Raw genomic sequence first — 16496 nt, 5'->3', positions numbered from 1 at the left:
TTATTTTTTTTTTATAGAGGCATGCTTTATTTATTTGTTTGCTGGTTTGTTTTGTTTTGTTTTTGTTTATACATGCACTGGGTACAGTCAGAAGCGCGGGAGGGTGAGAGAATTCACCAGAGCCAGAGCGGGGAGCAGAGCAGGCAGAAGGACCGAAGGACACTGCTGAGGGGAGCAGCGGGCGGCAGGAGAGGTCTGCACGCCATGTGGGACCCTCCTCTGGTGGCCGGGGAGCAGCCGGGGATCGAACCGGCGCCGCAGAGGCCGCGCGCAGTTTCGCAACCCAGCGCTCAACCGCTGCGCCACCGGGGAGGCCCACTTCATATTTTAAATGAATCGTATGTAATGTCTTTTCCCATTAGAACTTTAGTTTCTTGAATCAGCTTTTTCCTCTCCAAATGACTGGCACATAATAGGTGCTCAGGATTTGTTGGGCACAGAAAATGAATCGATCTTGGCAATGAGTTCAAGTTGCAGGCTTCTGAACTGGCCTCATTTTGCTCTTTTGTTTATTCCAGAACCTGGGTTTCAGTGATGAGACATGGGGTATGATGTAACCCGTTTCCAGGGGGATGTTGACGAAGACCTTATCTGTCCTATTTGCAGTGGAGTCTTGGAGGAGCCAGTCCAGGTGAGTCGGCCTGATGGCGGGTCTGATGTGGCAATAGGTGGCAGTGCAGCTAGTAGAAAATATTCTTATGTAATGGGGCCAGTGGGAGTCACTGTGTTGTGGCTCCTTATATTTCCCTCCCCTTCCCCACCCCTACCCCAATACACAGAGTGGAGGCCTGGTGCTGAGGAGCAGTGGCGGCTGCAGCAGGAATCGGGCCTTCCAGGGTCCATTGAGAGGGAGATGCCACAGACGTCCAGGATGCAGATTTTCTTTCTTTTTTTTTAATATATTATATATTTTAAAAGATATTTATACAAGAACCGGGGTACAGGCCAGAGGTGCGGGAGGGTGAGAGGATTCACCAGAGACAGAGTGGGGAACAGAACAGGCATAGCTACTGTAATACACTGCTGAGGGGAGCAGCGGGCGAGACAGGAAAGGTCTGCTGCGCCACGTGGGTTTCTCTCAGGCCAGCTGGGATGGAACCTGCGCTGCAGAGGCTGCAGACAGCTTCACAGTGTGGCACTCAACCACCTGCGCCACTAGGGAGGCCCAAAATATTTATTTATTTATGCATACACGAGCTGGGTTACAGGCCAGAGATGTGGGGAGAGAGAGGATTCACCAGAGACAGAGTGGGGAGCAGAACAAGCAGCTCTTCTGCAATACACTGTGAGGGGAGCAGCGGGGAGACAGGAGAGGTCTGCTGCGCCACGTGGTTAGCTCCCTGACTGGGGATCGAACTCGTACTGCAGTGGCTGCTGATAACTTCTTAGTGCTGAGACTTAACCCCTTGCATCACCAGGGAAGCCCTGAGCTTATTCTTATTCTCCGGGCTTCAGCCACCCAAAGGAGCACAGATACCTGCATTAGATGAAACTCAGACTGCAGTCCAACAGCAGCCAGCCCTGGGCCTATATCCCTGTCTGGGCCTTCGCAGCTTGTTGATGATGTAGGCCCTGACCCAAAAGAGTGGGTCCTTCACCCTCTAGTGAGAGAATTCACTGGAGAGCGATAATGTTATTGAACCAGGAAGGCATTGTTAGAGACTCGTGCACAAGGGAACCCATGCCGGAAATGAAAAATTTAGCCTGGGTCTTTGAAGAGTTAGGAGGAAATATTTAAAGGTAGGTTCATGAGGCAGGGAGGAAGAGGACAGCGTCATAGCTTATTTTGGGCTGGGCGGCGCCCTGGCATCACTGACGGGCTACATTCCAGCTGCACATGCAGACTCTGGCCTTCTCCCTCCAGGAAATTGTGAGATAATCATTAGTCAGGATCTAACGCTTTTTGTCTAGCATGGCACTTTCTAGTCAGTGGTAGTGCGCCAAGTTGTTTGGACAACACTCTCCAGTCTGATTTAGTTCACCTGTTCAAACAGGGCTTGGAGCGACTGTCATCCTACCAGCTCAAATTTTTTATCTAGGCAAATTGGCTGGGTGTGGGGCAAGTATCTTGTTGGTGTCCGGAGGTCAGAGGCTGTGTCAGCTCCCTCCTTTGTCAGTCCTGGCAAGGTCTCGTCTGTTTTCTGTCACTATTATTTGAGGTTAGTCACGTGTGGACGAGTCAGTTGCAGTCGTGATTGCAAGTATGCAGTAATTCCCCAACTTCCAGGGTTTACCTTCTGAGGAGTAGCCAGGTGAGCTTCGTGATGCCAGATTACCAGACATGTTTCCAGAGGTAGACGCCTCTCCCTGCTAGGGATGCTAGTTCTATCTTATGTAGATAATACATTCTTTTTTTTTTTTTTTAAGATTGATTTATTTATGCATACAAGAGCTGGGTGTAGGCCAGAGGTGTGAGGGGTGAGAGGATTCACCAGAGACAGAGTGGGGAGCAGAACAGGCAAATCTACTGAAACATACTGCTGAGGGGAGCAGTGGGGAGACAGGAGAGGTCTGCTGTGCCCTGTGGGTCAGCTCCCTGGCCGCAGATCGAACTCATGCTGCAGTGTCTGGTGATAGCTTCATGGTGGTGAGACTTAACCCTTTGTGCCATTTGGGAGGCCCCTAGATAATACATATGGTTCAGTAATCAAAACAGTATAAAAAGGCATACAGTGAGACCTCTTGTCTTAGTCTGCTTAATCCTGCCCACAGATAACTCTTTTTATTAGTTTATTTAGTATCCTCCCAGGGTGTGTGTGGGCAGGTACGAGCAAATATGAATACATGCATGCATACGTATACATACATGTAATAGATAGCTTCTGCCCTAAGAATCTTACAGGCATAATAACCTGGAAAATATATTAGTTATTATACCATACATAATTTTAAAATGTATATGTTTATTTGCCCTGGTAATCAAGAGCTGCTCATACTTGCCCAAGGCAAGTTTAGATAGGATGGTTGTGAAAAAACAGACAGTTGAGCTGAGAGCTGAGTGATAAGGAGCCCTTCCAGCTAAGATTTAGAGGAAGAGCATTTCAGGCAAGGGGGAGCTGCAGAAGCAAGAATGGGCTGGGTATGGGCAAGCTGAAATGGTTTGACACGGTGCTGGGCGCATGCTGGGAGGTGGAGGGAGGTCAGAGGCACAGGTGTTGATCTAGCAGAACTTCACAGGCTCTGAATAGGAGTTTGCATTGAGCTTAATGTCAGTGGAAAACTATTGTAAGCTTTTGAGGAGGGGGTTGATAAGATCTAGTTTGCATTTTTATTTTTTATTTTTTTTTAAGATTTATTTATTTATTTATACAAGCACTGGGTACAGCTAGAAGCGCGGGAGGGTGAGAGAATTCACCAGAGCCAGAGCGGGGAGCAGAGCAGGCAGAAGGACCGAAGGACACTGCTGAGGGGAGCAGCGGGCGGCAGGAGAGGTCTGCACGCCATGTGGGACCCTCCTCCGGTGGCCGGGGAGCAGCCGGGGATTGAACCAGCACTGCAGAGGCTGCGGGCAGCTTCTCAACCCAGCGCTCAACCACTGCGCCACCGGGGAGGCCCTAGTTTGCATTTTTAAATGGTCACACTGGCTGCTTAATACATAAATGGGCAAGGAAATAGGAAGGCCAGCTGGAAGATGTGTTTATTATTAATAATAAACAAGATGATAGCTTGTTTGAGGTTAATGGCAGTAGAAATGGGGAAATGGTCAAATTTAGAATTTTGGGGGACAAGGTTGGCCTGTAAGATTTTTAATAGGATCAGATCTATCTCTGAGTCAAAAATAAATATCTACTGATCGTTGCATTAGTAATACTAAGAATGACTTCTTTCCTTATGCAACATGTCTCGAAGTTAGTCTGTGACTCTTGTGAGCACCTAAGAGCAGAAACTCTTAGATTTTCCAGAAATCTAAAGTGTCTAGCACAGTGTCAGGGCCATAGGCGCTCCAGTTATTCTCATAGTCCCGTCTCCTCAGTGCCTGCCATGCTGGTCTCGTCTGCTGAGGCCACAGGGTGTCTCCACAAAGGTCAGGGAATCCTGTCACTTGGAGCGATTGCCTTCAGCAGTCACCTGAGTTACCAGGCAAATAGCCTGAAACAATCTTCAAGGAACTGAGAAGAAGGTGATTCTGTGAAAAATCAGCCCTGTTTTGGAGGGTGGGCCTGACCACTGGGGTTCAGGGCAGGCACCACCTCAGCTCAGTCCACATGTGGGCCTGCACAGAGACAGCTCTTAGCCTCTCATCGGGCATTCCAGGCTTTTATTTTGTTCCCTTCTGCTTTCTGACATTGCATTTTGCCAGTAAATGTCTGTCTGCCTCCTCTGTTTTCATTTCAGACCCATACCAGGCTCTGTCCTCTCTGTAAGTGCCTCCACGATTGACCTTCGACTGGGAAGGTCTCACCCTCCTCTGGCCTTCTTTTGGCAATAACATGTGCAATCCAGCTGCAATTAATCGATTGCCTTGTGTCATCTTCCCCATTATCCCAGGACATTATTCCTGTCTCTTATTATTATTATGTAACTTTTTACTTGTTTGTCTTATTCACACTTTATTTTTGATTCATTTGTAATTTGGAGCACAGGAAATACCTGAAATCTGTTTACCCTGCAATACTTTGCCCATTGTGGTTCTGTACTTTGCTGTGACCCCAGTGACCTCTGGCCTTGGAAGCTGCTCAAAGGCTTGATGGGCCTTTGACATAATCATACCCAGGCTCTTGCTCTGGCTAATTACTTTTTGCCCCTTTTGTCCTGCCTTCCCTCCCAGGCACCTCATTGCGAGCATGCTTTCTGCAACGCCTGCATCACCCAGTGGTTCTCTCAGCAGCAGACATGTCCAGTGGACCGTAGCGTGGTGACAGTCGCCCACTTGCGCCCGGTACCTCGGATCATGCGGAACATGTTGTCAAAGCTGCAGATTGCCTGCGACAACGCCGTGTTCGGCTGCAGTGCCGTTGTTCGGCTCGACAACCTCATGTCTCACCTCAGCGACTGTGAGCACAACCCCAAACGGCCTGTGACCTGTGAACAAGGCTGCGGGTGAGAATCCTTCCCTCCTCTGCCCCACGCAGATGAGGCTTTTCCCTTCCTGGACCCCTGTCTCTGGAGCCCCTGCTCACGTGCCAGGGTGGCCCCAGCTGGCAGGCAAGGCATGTTCTTGATCTGCTTTGTGCCCTGCCCCAGAGCTGTGATCTTTTGATCTGTGATCCTCTTGCTGCACTAACAGAAGGGAGACAGTGATCTGTGTGACAACACTAGGGCTTGGTTTACTTTATTCTTCCCATCCAGACCAGTACTTCTGTCTCTCTGTTTTTGGTTTTTGTTTGTTTGTTTTTTTAAAGATTTACTTATGTATGTATACAAGAGCTAGAGTACAAGCCAGAGGTGTGGGGGGTGAGAGGATTCACCAGAGACAGAGTAGGGAGCAGAACAGGCAGGCTGACCGAAGTACACTGCTGAGGGGAGCAGCGGGCAAGGCAGGAGAGGTCTGCTACGCCATGTGGGCAGCTCCCTGGCCGGCTGGGGATCAAACTCATGCTGCAGAGGCTGCCGACAGCTTCACAGGCTGCGTCTTAACCCCTTGCACCACCAGGGAGGCCCACTTCTTTCTCTCTGTCACATTGACTACTCCTCTTCCTAGCCTTCTCATATTCCCTCTTGCTTTTTTATTATTATTGTCTTTCTTTGGGGCTGTGAATCTGGAGCTTCTCAAAAGGAATGAGTGCACAAGGAGAATCTGGGGGAGGAAACGTGAGCCACATGACAGATAAAATTCTGGTTTGGCGAGGGAAGGAAGCCCCGAGAAGGCAGATAGCGAAGAGGTGAGGAGGGAGTGAAGGAAGTTAACAAAAAAAAGGCTTGAATGTTTAGAGTGAGTAAATGTTGGAAATCTGGGGGAGGAGAAAGCCTTCCTGGCAATTGTCCGCCTTTGCCCTCATGCCCCCTTGATCATGTGCCCTGTTCTCTTGCTGCCCTGGGTCTCAGCCTGGAGATGCCCAAAGATGAGCTGCCGAACCACAACTGCATCAAGCACCTGCGCTCGGTGGTGCAGCAGCAGCAGACGCGCATCGCGGAGCTGGAGAAGACCTCAGCGGAGCACAAGCATCAGCTGGCGGAGCAGGTGGGGCCCAGAGGCCACGGGGCAGGGTGGGGGGGGCTGTGCTGGAAGAGCATGTCCCGGATAAGCAAGTACCTTCCTGCCCAGGGGACAGAGCACCAGTGTAAGCACAGGATTTGCTCCTGCGCTGTGAGCCTGGGTGCATGGACACTGCCTGTGGCTTCCTTTCCTCGCATGGATGTCATTCTCCTAACGTTGCTTTGCATTGAGGATACAGCTCTGTGTGAGACAAGTCAGCATCTTTGTCCTCATGAAGCTTACAAATCTGGTGGTCCCTCAGCTCTCTCAGCTGTCCTCATTCTCAGATGACTTTTGTCTTTCTTCTGCTGCATGCCTTGACCGCCATCACTACTTCTCCTTTCCTCCAACAGAAGCGAGACATCCAGCTCCTCAAGGCGTACATGCGCGCCATCCGCAGCGTCAACCCCAACCTTCAGAACCTGGAAGAGACCATTGAGTACAACGAGATCCTAGAGTGAGTGTCGCTGAGGAGGTGGAGTCGCTCACTCCACATCCTGGCCCTGAGCCCCGAAAGGAGGAAGAGCAGGGGAGTGGCAGAGGGTGTAAAGAGGCTGTCAGAGGGCTGGGCTGGAGCCACTGCTTTTCAGGTGTTGGGGTGAAGGAGAGGGGGGAGAGGAGAAGAGGATGACCTTCAGGCCTGGCACAGGAGCTTGCACTCACTTGGGTGGAGGGACGGGAAAGCTTACCTCAGGATGCAATTTCTCCAGAACTAGGTGAGAGCCCACCCCAAACAAAGCCCTATGTTAAAGGCTGTGGAGTAACAGGAGGGCCAACAAGAAGTAGAAGATACTGTCCCGGTCTTCAGGTAGCTTATAATCTAGAGAAGAAGACAGAAAATGCAAATCCAGGAAAGTGATCTAAAAGGCAGCAAAAATAAGCAAAATAAACAAGTCTGAGGCCCCCGTCAGTTCTGGAGTCCTATGTAGTTCCTGGATGAAACTGTAAGTGTGAATCGGTCCATGTAGCCCAAATAGTTCTGAGTGGGACATGGGATAGAAGAATAATCGATTCATTCAATAAACGTTTGTTTTATGAAAGCAAGAGCACTTACTATGTGCCAGGTATGTGTGCTAAGTATTTGGATTTTTAAGAAAAATAATAGTGACCCTGTCCTCACGGAATTTAATTTGGTGGGTCATGACTCAGATGGGAACAACTAGAGAAAGTTCGGAGCTTCTCAATGATGCAAGGAAAGAAGGAAGGATGGGTTAAGCTGAGTGTAGACTGGGCGATTGTTCTAGAGAAGGGGATGAACTGGAATGACACCTCCAACCCCTCCACACAGGTGGGTGAACTCCCTGCAGCCAGCCAGAGTGACCCGCTGGGGAGGGATGATCTCGACCCCTGACGCTGTGCTCCAGGCTGTCATCAAGCGCTCCCTGGTGGAGAGTGGCTGCCCTGCGTCTATTGTCAACGAGCTGATTGAGAATGCCCACGAGCGTAGCTGGCCCCAGGGTCTGGCCACACTAGAGACCAGACAGATGAACCGGCGCTACTATGAGAACTACGTGGCCAAGCGCATCCCCGGCAAGCAGGCTGTGGTGGTGATGGCCTGCGAGAACCAGCACATGGGCGACGACATGGTGCAGGAGCCCGGGCTTGTTATGATATTTGCGCATGGCGTGGAAGAGATCTAGGAGATTTCGGAGTGCTATTGTGAAGAGATGGAGAACAGAGAAATCTCATCACTCCAGCAGCTGGACTCTGAGTCCTCCCCTATCCTTAATACTGTGGTTTTCACTTGAACCACACGCCTCCCTGCTCTTCTAGCATTGAAGGGCCGAGGGCACCTGGCTCAGCCTTTCAGGTGGGAAATCCAGATTCCTTCCTTTTGCCTAATTTCTTCCCCTAAGACGTCTGTAATTTTCAGTCTGGATGGGAAAGTCCCCTCCGCTGTCCTGCCTGGAGTCCCTGGTCCAGAAAGCACAATGATACTGATTTTCTCCAGGATCAGGATGGAATGAGGAATCTCTAATTGTCCCCTCCTCCCAAACTAGGGAGTCAGAGCAGGCAGGCCTGTTGCCTCTAGAAACAGCATTTAGAGGGTAGTCCTGGGGAGCAGAAATTCTGAGGAGTGTTAAGGGTTCCCTAGAAATAGTGAGGCAATCACTGATGGCCCGTGGGGAAGACTGGACCTCTGTGCCAAGCGATACCCTGTTGCGTGCACCGTGAAGGCTCTCGCCGGCCTGCAGGTGCGCAGGTTCCAGATGCCGAAAACTTCCAGATGAGCTCTTCTTTCTTCCGCTTTTCTCATCCATGGAGAATGACAGGGCTGGGACTAAGGGATTTGTCTCCTGGGGTGGAGATACTCAGCATGAAGCACCACTGTGTTTTGCTGAAATCGGGTCGGCACTGCTGTCTATGGCAAGAACTGTAATTCCACAGACCCCTCCCAACCCTGGGATTGTAGGTGGTTATTTTGATGATTTCCTTTGGCCATTGTTTGTTTATACTTCATTCCCCTCCCTCTTTTTTTTTTTTTGGGTAGGATGGCCTGGTTATGGCTACTTTTCCAGCCCAGCCACATTGTTGGCAATTTAATTTATTTACTTTTTTTTAAGAAAGGAAAAAGAAAAAAATATTAACAAAACTTGAAACTTATCCTTTGCTGTTCCTACTGTGTGGACTCTGGATGGGGTGGGACAGGGATAGAGTCTGTTTCACATTTTTCCTTTTCAACACAGCCTTTGGCTCTAATATAGGAAAGGCCGAGGGAGTCTCGGCTGAACATATAGTCTGCTCCAAGCCTCCGTGACCCCATCTGAGGTGAAGAACGTCCTCTCTCTCAGTGACAGATGTGACAGTGCGGCATCTATGCATGCACCCTCTGGAGAGCTTTGCTCCCAGCCCTTCTAGGGTCTCGCCATAAAGCCCTGGACTTAGAATATTAATTTTGAAGGCAACACCCCCATCCCTCCATTTCCTTGGAGATATATAGCTGGTATAGAAATCATGTCTCTGAGTACAGGCAATGTCTCACCACGGCCCCTGAGGACTCCAGCTCCGTTTCAGGCTACCTGAGACATGCCCTGATCCCTTGGGCAACAACAGAGTCAGAAGGGGAGGGATGATGTGATTCTGTTAGTATGCAGGTGGAAGTGGGGTTGGAGAAAGAGTGTCCTGTAGCAGCTTTTCTTTTTGGAGTTCTGTTCCCTGCCAGTTTGTTACAGGCTTGGGGAGTTGGGCCATAGCTCTGCAGGGACTGGGTAGAGTTATACAGCTTGAGGGGAGTAGGGAACAGTCTTGTTCCAGCTCCGGGACATTGTGCTCAGGAATTTGAAAAAGCTGCTATATTTAGTCTGGTTACTACATTTCATCCACTCCCCTCAAACCCTGCCTGCCTCACCAAGGCCCATACCCTCCTGTTGTCCCCTTCAGATGGAGGCAGGAAGCTCAGTTGCGGCTTCCCTGTCCTTGCACTGGTGTCTGCAGGTTGCTGGCTGTGTTATATGTGCGGTTCCATGGTGTTCACTGCACTAATAATAAACCTTTTGCTCAACTCTCTAAATTCTTAATTCAACCTCACTCCCTCTCATGAAGGTTCTCTGCTTGGCCTTTCTCATTTTAATTCCCTCTGCTTCCTGGCTTTGTAACCTCCTCTTGTCTCAAAACTAAGTTCTGTTTAGGAGGGTGACTGCCTGAGTGTCGTTCACACCTCATGTCTCTGTCCTGTTGCCTTCCTACATCTCCTCTCCTGTTCTATAGCAACCGAAGTGAACCATGTTTTTTCTGTGGTCTGTCTTTACCCTAAATTCTCTGTCATTCCTAAGTGCTCCTGGGGTTTTGGGACACTTTCTGCAGAAGCTACACATGCACTCTTGTCCTCTGAGCCTCTTTGCTTTGGAATCTGGGATTCCGTTAAAGGCCGGGAAGCCTCCAGCCCCCACTGTCTCCTAACCAAGAAAGTAGATGTGAGGAAGGCAAGCTGGAGTGACTGTACCTGCTGTAGCCAAATCTTGATAAACCCTTGTAAGCATTTGCCACCACCTTCTCCCTCTAATGAAAAAAAAAAATTTCCACCCTATACTATATTTTAAATTTGCTGAGCATTATCATGCATCTAAGATAAGTCTAATAGTACTCTAGATACTCTAGGGGGGGTAAAAAAGATGCATTCCTATGCCACTGAGTCCGCTATGCTGTCCTACACACGTCTGATGATGACGAATAAGCATAGTGTGCGCATAACTGGCGCTAGGCCCACTCTAGTGCTTTCTGTTTGTTTTGAAGCTCCTTCAAAATTACTTTCAGGACCTGCTGCTCATTCTTTTGATGGTGTAAGTGGTGCCAAATCATCTTTTCAGGGTTTATTTGGTTTTTGGAAATCTTTCTTAAATAACTTGCAAGGTGCTCGATAGAATGAGAATGGGGGCGGGGGTTCTTGTAGCAAAATGGTACCTGCCTTCGAAGAATTTAACTCCCAGTGAAGATGAACATATAAGACATAATGAAAGTGGCAAGTGGGCTTACCAGCAGTGTGAATAGAGGGGAGCTAAAGTCCTGATTCTGCTGGGTATCAGGGAAGATATTTCAGAAGTATTTGTTCTCGATCAGAGGTTGGCAAATGAGATCGGAGGCAACTGCCTGCTTATGTAAAAAAGTTTCACTGTCTATACTCAAGCCCATTTGTATTGTCTACAGTTGCTTTTAGATTATGACAGTGAAGCTGAGTGGTTACCACAGAACCGGCCCGCAAAGCCTAAAATAGAACTAGGCAGGGAAGTGGTGTGAGGGTTGTAATTTTCTACTTTTTATATACATTTGATAGAACATTTTTCTAATTGCTGAAATAACAAACATTTAATAATACACCCTTTACTAAAGAAACCTGTACTCACATTTCCCCAATTGTCCCAAGAAAGTTCTTTTGGAGCTAATTTTTGCCTGACCCTGGATCCTTGGAACACCCTTATTTTTTTAGTAACACTGATTTGAAGCGATTGGGCTAGTGGTCATAGTGACATTTTGGATTTGACTAATTGCTTCTTCACAGTGTCCATTAGCTTATTCCTCTAGTTCCAACTTTTACTAAAGAGATCTAGAATTCGAGTCAAACAATTCTGGGTGGATGACATTTCAGGAGAGGTGTTCTTTATGTGATATAACATCAGAGTAGGCCCAGGAGCACCATGAGCCTGATCTCTCCCCTGTACAGGTACACTGCAGAGAGACTCTTCTAGCACAGGCATGCCCCGATAGGCACAGCCTGCCAGCAGTGTCATTCTAATTGGTTGCTGTTACATAAGAACAGGCCTAATATTACCAAATCTTATTATTTTTCAAGAAATTTGGGGCATCCTAATGTATATGCTAAATCTCAAAACCTTTAAGTATTGGCTCAATTTTAGAAAATGTTCATGGGGAAAAAAGGGAAAAAATCTAGACCATCACTTTGTAACCTATTTTAGGCTGTGAGTATAGGCCTGAATAAAAACAAATAGAGGTGGGGGATATGCTGAAGAAGAGGCCAGTTGAAAGGTCTTGAATACAATGACAGGAAATTTGGACATTAATTTTACAGGTGAGTTTTTAAGACTAGGAATGACTTTCATAATTCCTTGGTGGTCGTGGAAAGATGGTGAAAAATTGGTGACTATGAGCTTAGCAGTAAGTCATACATGATCGAATCAGGACTTGAAATAGAGCGGGAAAGATTAGACATTGGGAAAAAAGCAACTCAGCCAGCATTAATGGGATTCCTGTCTTATGCCAGATGTGGTGCTGGGTCATTGAGACAAATAATTGAGAAACAAGTCATTAAAGGAATCTGCAGACTGGTAGGTGACATACATTTAAACAATAATGGGAAATAATATCAAATACTAGAATAGTATGTTGCCAGTAGATATGGACTGAAAGTGGGAAAAGGAAGAAAAGGGTCAAAGGGAAGGCTTCTCAGAGCTGAATAGGATTGTATATTGGCTGTGAAGAATGAGGATAACAGCTAAAGCATTTTTTGTGAGTCAGGCACCATTTTAAGTATTAAACATTACTTTAGTCATCCCAACAACCTTATAAAAACCTTCATTATCTCCATTTTCTGTGTGGAGAAACAACAAAATTCACACAGGATTTGAATCCTAAAAGTCATTCTAGAGCCTAGGCTCCTAATCACTGCACAGAGCAAGGAGCATATTACCAGAGGTGAGGTAAGGCGCGGATACCGAGGTTTCTGGGCTGAATGAGAAGACAGCATCATTAGCTTAAATAGGGAAGAGGAGGCAGGGCTGGTTTCAGCCGTTGATTAGCCCATTTGGGGCACATTGGGCTAGAAGTATTCCCATGCGGAGGCCTGGAGCCAAAGAAGGCTAAAAAATACAGATTTGGGTGTTATGTACCCAGAGGTAATCAAAAAGTCTTGAGACTTGAATGCTAACTAAAGTAGAAAACAAGAAGAATGGGATCTTGAATTCCAGAAGTAATCTGGAGAACAAAAATTGGAAAACAGGGTAAGATAAAGTTGGCTAAATGCTTCAGCTTTTTTTTCTTTTTAAGTGATTTTGAAGTTTGAATCATTTAAATGTGGTGCATAAGCTAGCTGTGAAGGAGTAGCAGAAATGTCTGCAATGACAGCATTCCTGAAGCAAGTATTGCTTAAGCCCATTTTGGTTCAGATCCTCTAATGACTTACTTTATGGGATAAACTGCAGAGATCCAACCCTCTTAACAAGTCACCAGCTTGGAAGTAGATTGTGTTAGATCCCTTCCACATTAGCTTGTTTATATTCACCTGAGCAATTTTGATTAAGCTCTAAGAAGATGGGTCGGTATAGGGTGGCATTAGCTAGTTGTTGGTTATAAGGTGAAGAGACAGATGGAACTTAATGAGAGAAGGCGGGAATTAGACTGTCATACGGAGACACCCAGTCTAATTTAATTGGAAGTATCAAGGATAAAAAATGGGTGTCTTAGAAAGGGTGTTGATAACAGGTGCATGTGTTTGACTACCTGTGGAGCTGAGGTTCCTGTCTAGGGGAATAATACGTTCCAGAGATTTTAGTGAAACTGGGGCACCTAGAAAGCCATTTGTAAAGGCCGGACTGGCCACAGTGCAGGTTTTCTGATCCCATGCAGACCGGGTAAAGGAGGAGTCAGAGTCCTCAGTGGTTTTGCAGGTTTTTTATTTGGGGTTCACCAGGCATATGGCAGGCAGGGGTGCTGGCTGGGGGGCTGGGAGGCCAAGTCTTCACTCTATTTGGGCTCTCTGGCGTTGGTTCTGCTGCTTCTCGGCTTTTCTTTCAGCTTCGGCTTTGGCTTCTACTGCTGCTGCTGGCGTCCCCGTGATGCCGCCCTTAAAAACACAGTCTTAGCTCAGCTGAATCCCATCTACCTATGCCCACACCCTATTCCAGGTGCCCGCCATCAGGCATGCACTCAGGACAAGGATCCATCATCTATCCTGATGGCGGAAGGGCAGAAAAGCCTGACATTTTCTTTACCCTACACCATTGTAACAAAGGCATGAATTAAGATGATGTGATGGAAGAAGCAGTAACGAATGATGAGCATGGGAGAAAAGAAAATGTAATTCTTAGGTTGGAAACTGGAAGAAACTGAGAAAACAGTATTATCAAAAATTGGAAAAGTCAAGAATGTGATTCTGGGGAAGGAGTTTTATGTTTCAGGTGACATTAGATCAGCAAAACAAACTGTGGCACCTAACGACCCAGGACCATGGTTTTGCCAAGAGACCTTGCCTGTGTGATGGAAGCTTGGAAGAAGGAAGAAGAACGAAGCTTTGGTAGAATACTACTGAAGGTGGAAGAAAGCAAATGAGATGGAAAAACAGTATTCCAAGAAAAGAAAAAAGCATGATGTCTCTGAAGCCCAGTGAGCAATCAGTGGTTTCAAATACAGCAAAGGTTTTGATGTCAGTGTTAAGATAGTATGGATTGGGGAGTCAGTATATTTTATTGAGAAAATAAAACACGGTGATTTGGAAGTGCCAAGGAAAGGTGAAGTTTTCTTCCGAATTATTGAAGATCCCACAGAGTAAGAAAAGTTGAAGCTGTGGAAGGATAGAGACAGCTCCTTAGGAGGCTGCAATGTGTGAGATTGCTAGCCTAGGTGGACAGAGTGACTTCAGAGCTTATGAGTGAGGCCAAAATCTGAACCAGAAACTCAAGATTGATAGCGGGGTAAATATGTAAGAATGGGAGAGGGGCCAGATCATGTAGTGCAAAGAAAGAAGGATGGAAAGGTGGGATTTGTTGGAATGGAAGGGGTAGGGATGAAGGAATTGACTTTGGGGGAAGGGTGGGGGTGCTGCGGGACAGTAAAAATTGTTGATTATTATACACAAAGTTTCAAAGTTTTGGTCTCTCACCCTGGGAAGTTACAAGGGAAGCACTTAAGAGCAAAAGGTTTCATCTTCGACACCAAACAATCTCTGCCTGCTTCCCCTTCTCCGTCTAGAGCCTCCATTTTGTAAGCCGCGCGTGGTCTTGCCTTCACAACACAGTCGCCGGGTGCCCTCTGCTGGTCATTTTGGTCTAGGCTCTCCGGGACATTGAAGTCTGAGGCTACCAGGGATCAGTACTGAGCCTGTTAGAGTCTGCTCTTTCAGCACATCTGAGATCACTTCTAAGTAAAGCCTAGTAGAGACATAAAATACACAGTCCTGACTCTCAGGAAGTCAATAGCCCAGTCTGAGTGAAGATTAAAACATGCATATATAACTACCACAAAAACCATCTCATTTACATAACATTTCTTTAAATTGAGTGTCTTAGATGTGCTAGTAGTTTATATATGGGGAAGGGAGATGTCACATAATAAGGGAGAGGATGTAGTGGCAGCGGGTGGTTAGAGACTGCTCAGGAGAACCGACATTATGAGGCAGTTTGAGTAGAAAGTGAGGATGAGAAAGGCTTGTTTTGGGCAGAGAACAGGAGGGACAAGGACGAAGGCCAGTGGACGGGATGTGGTGAATGAACATGGAAGAGTGAGAGAAAAGCAGGCAGGTGACGAAACACAAAAAGCAGCCATGGACCGGTGTAAGGTCTCTGGCTACAGTGGATCAGCAGATGCTTTTTAGTGCAGCTTTTTATAGTTTAACACAATAGTCCTCAAAGTTACCCCTACTTTCCAAAGGAAGGCTCCAGCAATGGTGGGTCCAGTCTGCAGTCACCCCCGAGAAAAGTGAACATGCTTGAGACATATTTAAGAGGAAGAGTAAAAAGAACGTCTTTATTTTAGCTTTTACAGAGGTACATCAAAGGATGCCTTCCTTGCACACAGCCCAGTGCACGGTGGTGGGCCGATAAGTTCCAGCTGGAGTGATCAAGAGTATCAAAGAGGAAAGGAAAGTGATAATGGTGGGGACTTGGGGGTGGGAATCAGGCAGTGGTGGTCCTCCCTCGTGGTGCAAGGGGTTAAGCACAGCATTGCGGGGCTCTCTGCACTCTCGGCAGCACGAATTCAATCCCCTGCCAGCCCTGGAGCAACCCAGATGGCACAGAAGACCTCCTCTGTGTCCCTGCTGCTCCCCTCAGCAGTGTATTTCAGTAGATTTGCCTGTTCTGCTCCCCACTATCTCTGGTGAATTCTCCCCCCACATACACACCACAGTTCTTGTATGCATTAAATAAATCTTAAAAAAAAAAAGAAGAAGAAGGCAGTGGTGAGGATGATCTTGGAAGGGACAGCATGAACAATCGTAGGAAATGTGTAGAAATCTTGATAAATTATTGCCCTTAAACCCCTGCCCCCAGGAGATCCTTCTTGAGAAGATGCTGCTGTACAAGAAATGAAATATTAAAAAAAAAAAAACAAAACACCTCCTCAACAAGTCTCTCATAGTCCCCCACAATCAGAAACTGGGGACTGGGCCTCCCCGGTGGCGCAGTGGTTGAGCGCTGGGTTGCGAAGCTGCCCACAGCCTCTGCAGCGCCGGTTCGATCCCCGGTTGCTCTCCGGCCACCGGAGGAGGGTCCCGCATGGCGCGCAGACCTCTCCTGTTGCCCGCTGCTCCCCTCAGCAGTGTACTTCAGTCCTTCTGTCTGCTCTGCTCCCCGCTCTGGCTCTGGTGAATTCTCTCACCCTCCCGCGCTTCTGACTGTACCCAGTGCATGTATAAACAAACAAATAAATAAATAAACATGCCTCTATTAAAAAAAAAAAAAAAAAAAGAAACTGGGGACTAAGAAAGCTTGGGTGAGGTGAGTGCAGGAGAGCTGGAGGTTATAGATTCATTTCCTAGCTTGGTTCATATACAGAAAATTGAGAACAGCACCGAGCACAAACTGGGCAGAGTGCTAGTTGTCTGCAGCCGGATCGTAGCCCTATTACACCTGAAGGAGACCCAAGCGAGAGAGAGAATGCCCCGTTTCCAGAGTCTTCATTGTAATCAGACAGA

The 16496-nt window shown here is 47.4% G+C and overlaps 1 protein-coding gene across 1 annotated transcript; it reads left to right on the top strand.

The window, feature by feature from the left end:
* Positions 1-541: 541 nt before the first annotated feature.
* On the top strand, positions 542-7776 carry RNF41 (ring finger protein 41; the record flags this gene model as incomplete). The annotated part of the gene is made up of 5 exons (XM_084256494.1): positions 542-631; positions 4769-5040; positions 5986-6121; positions 6490-6593; positions 7425-7776. The coding sequence occupies 5 exons, from the start codon at positions 542-544 to the stop codon at positions 7774-7776; spliced, it is 954 nt and encodes a 317-aa protein (XP_084112620.1).
* Positions 7777-16496: the final 8720 nt, after the last annotated feature.

Source organism: Talpa europaea, assembly GCF_964194135.1.
Source record: "Talpa europaea genome assembly, chromosome: 15".
NCBI classification, from domain to species: Eukaryota; Metazoa; Chordata; class Mammalia; order Eulipotyphla; family Talpidae; genus Talpa; species Talpa europaea.
The sequence above is the reverse complement of the archived record's forward strand: the minus strand, read 5'-3'. Positions and strand labels throughout refer to the sequence as shown.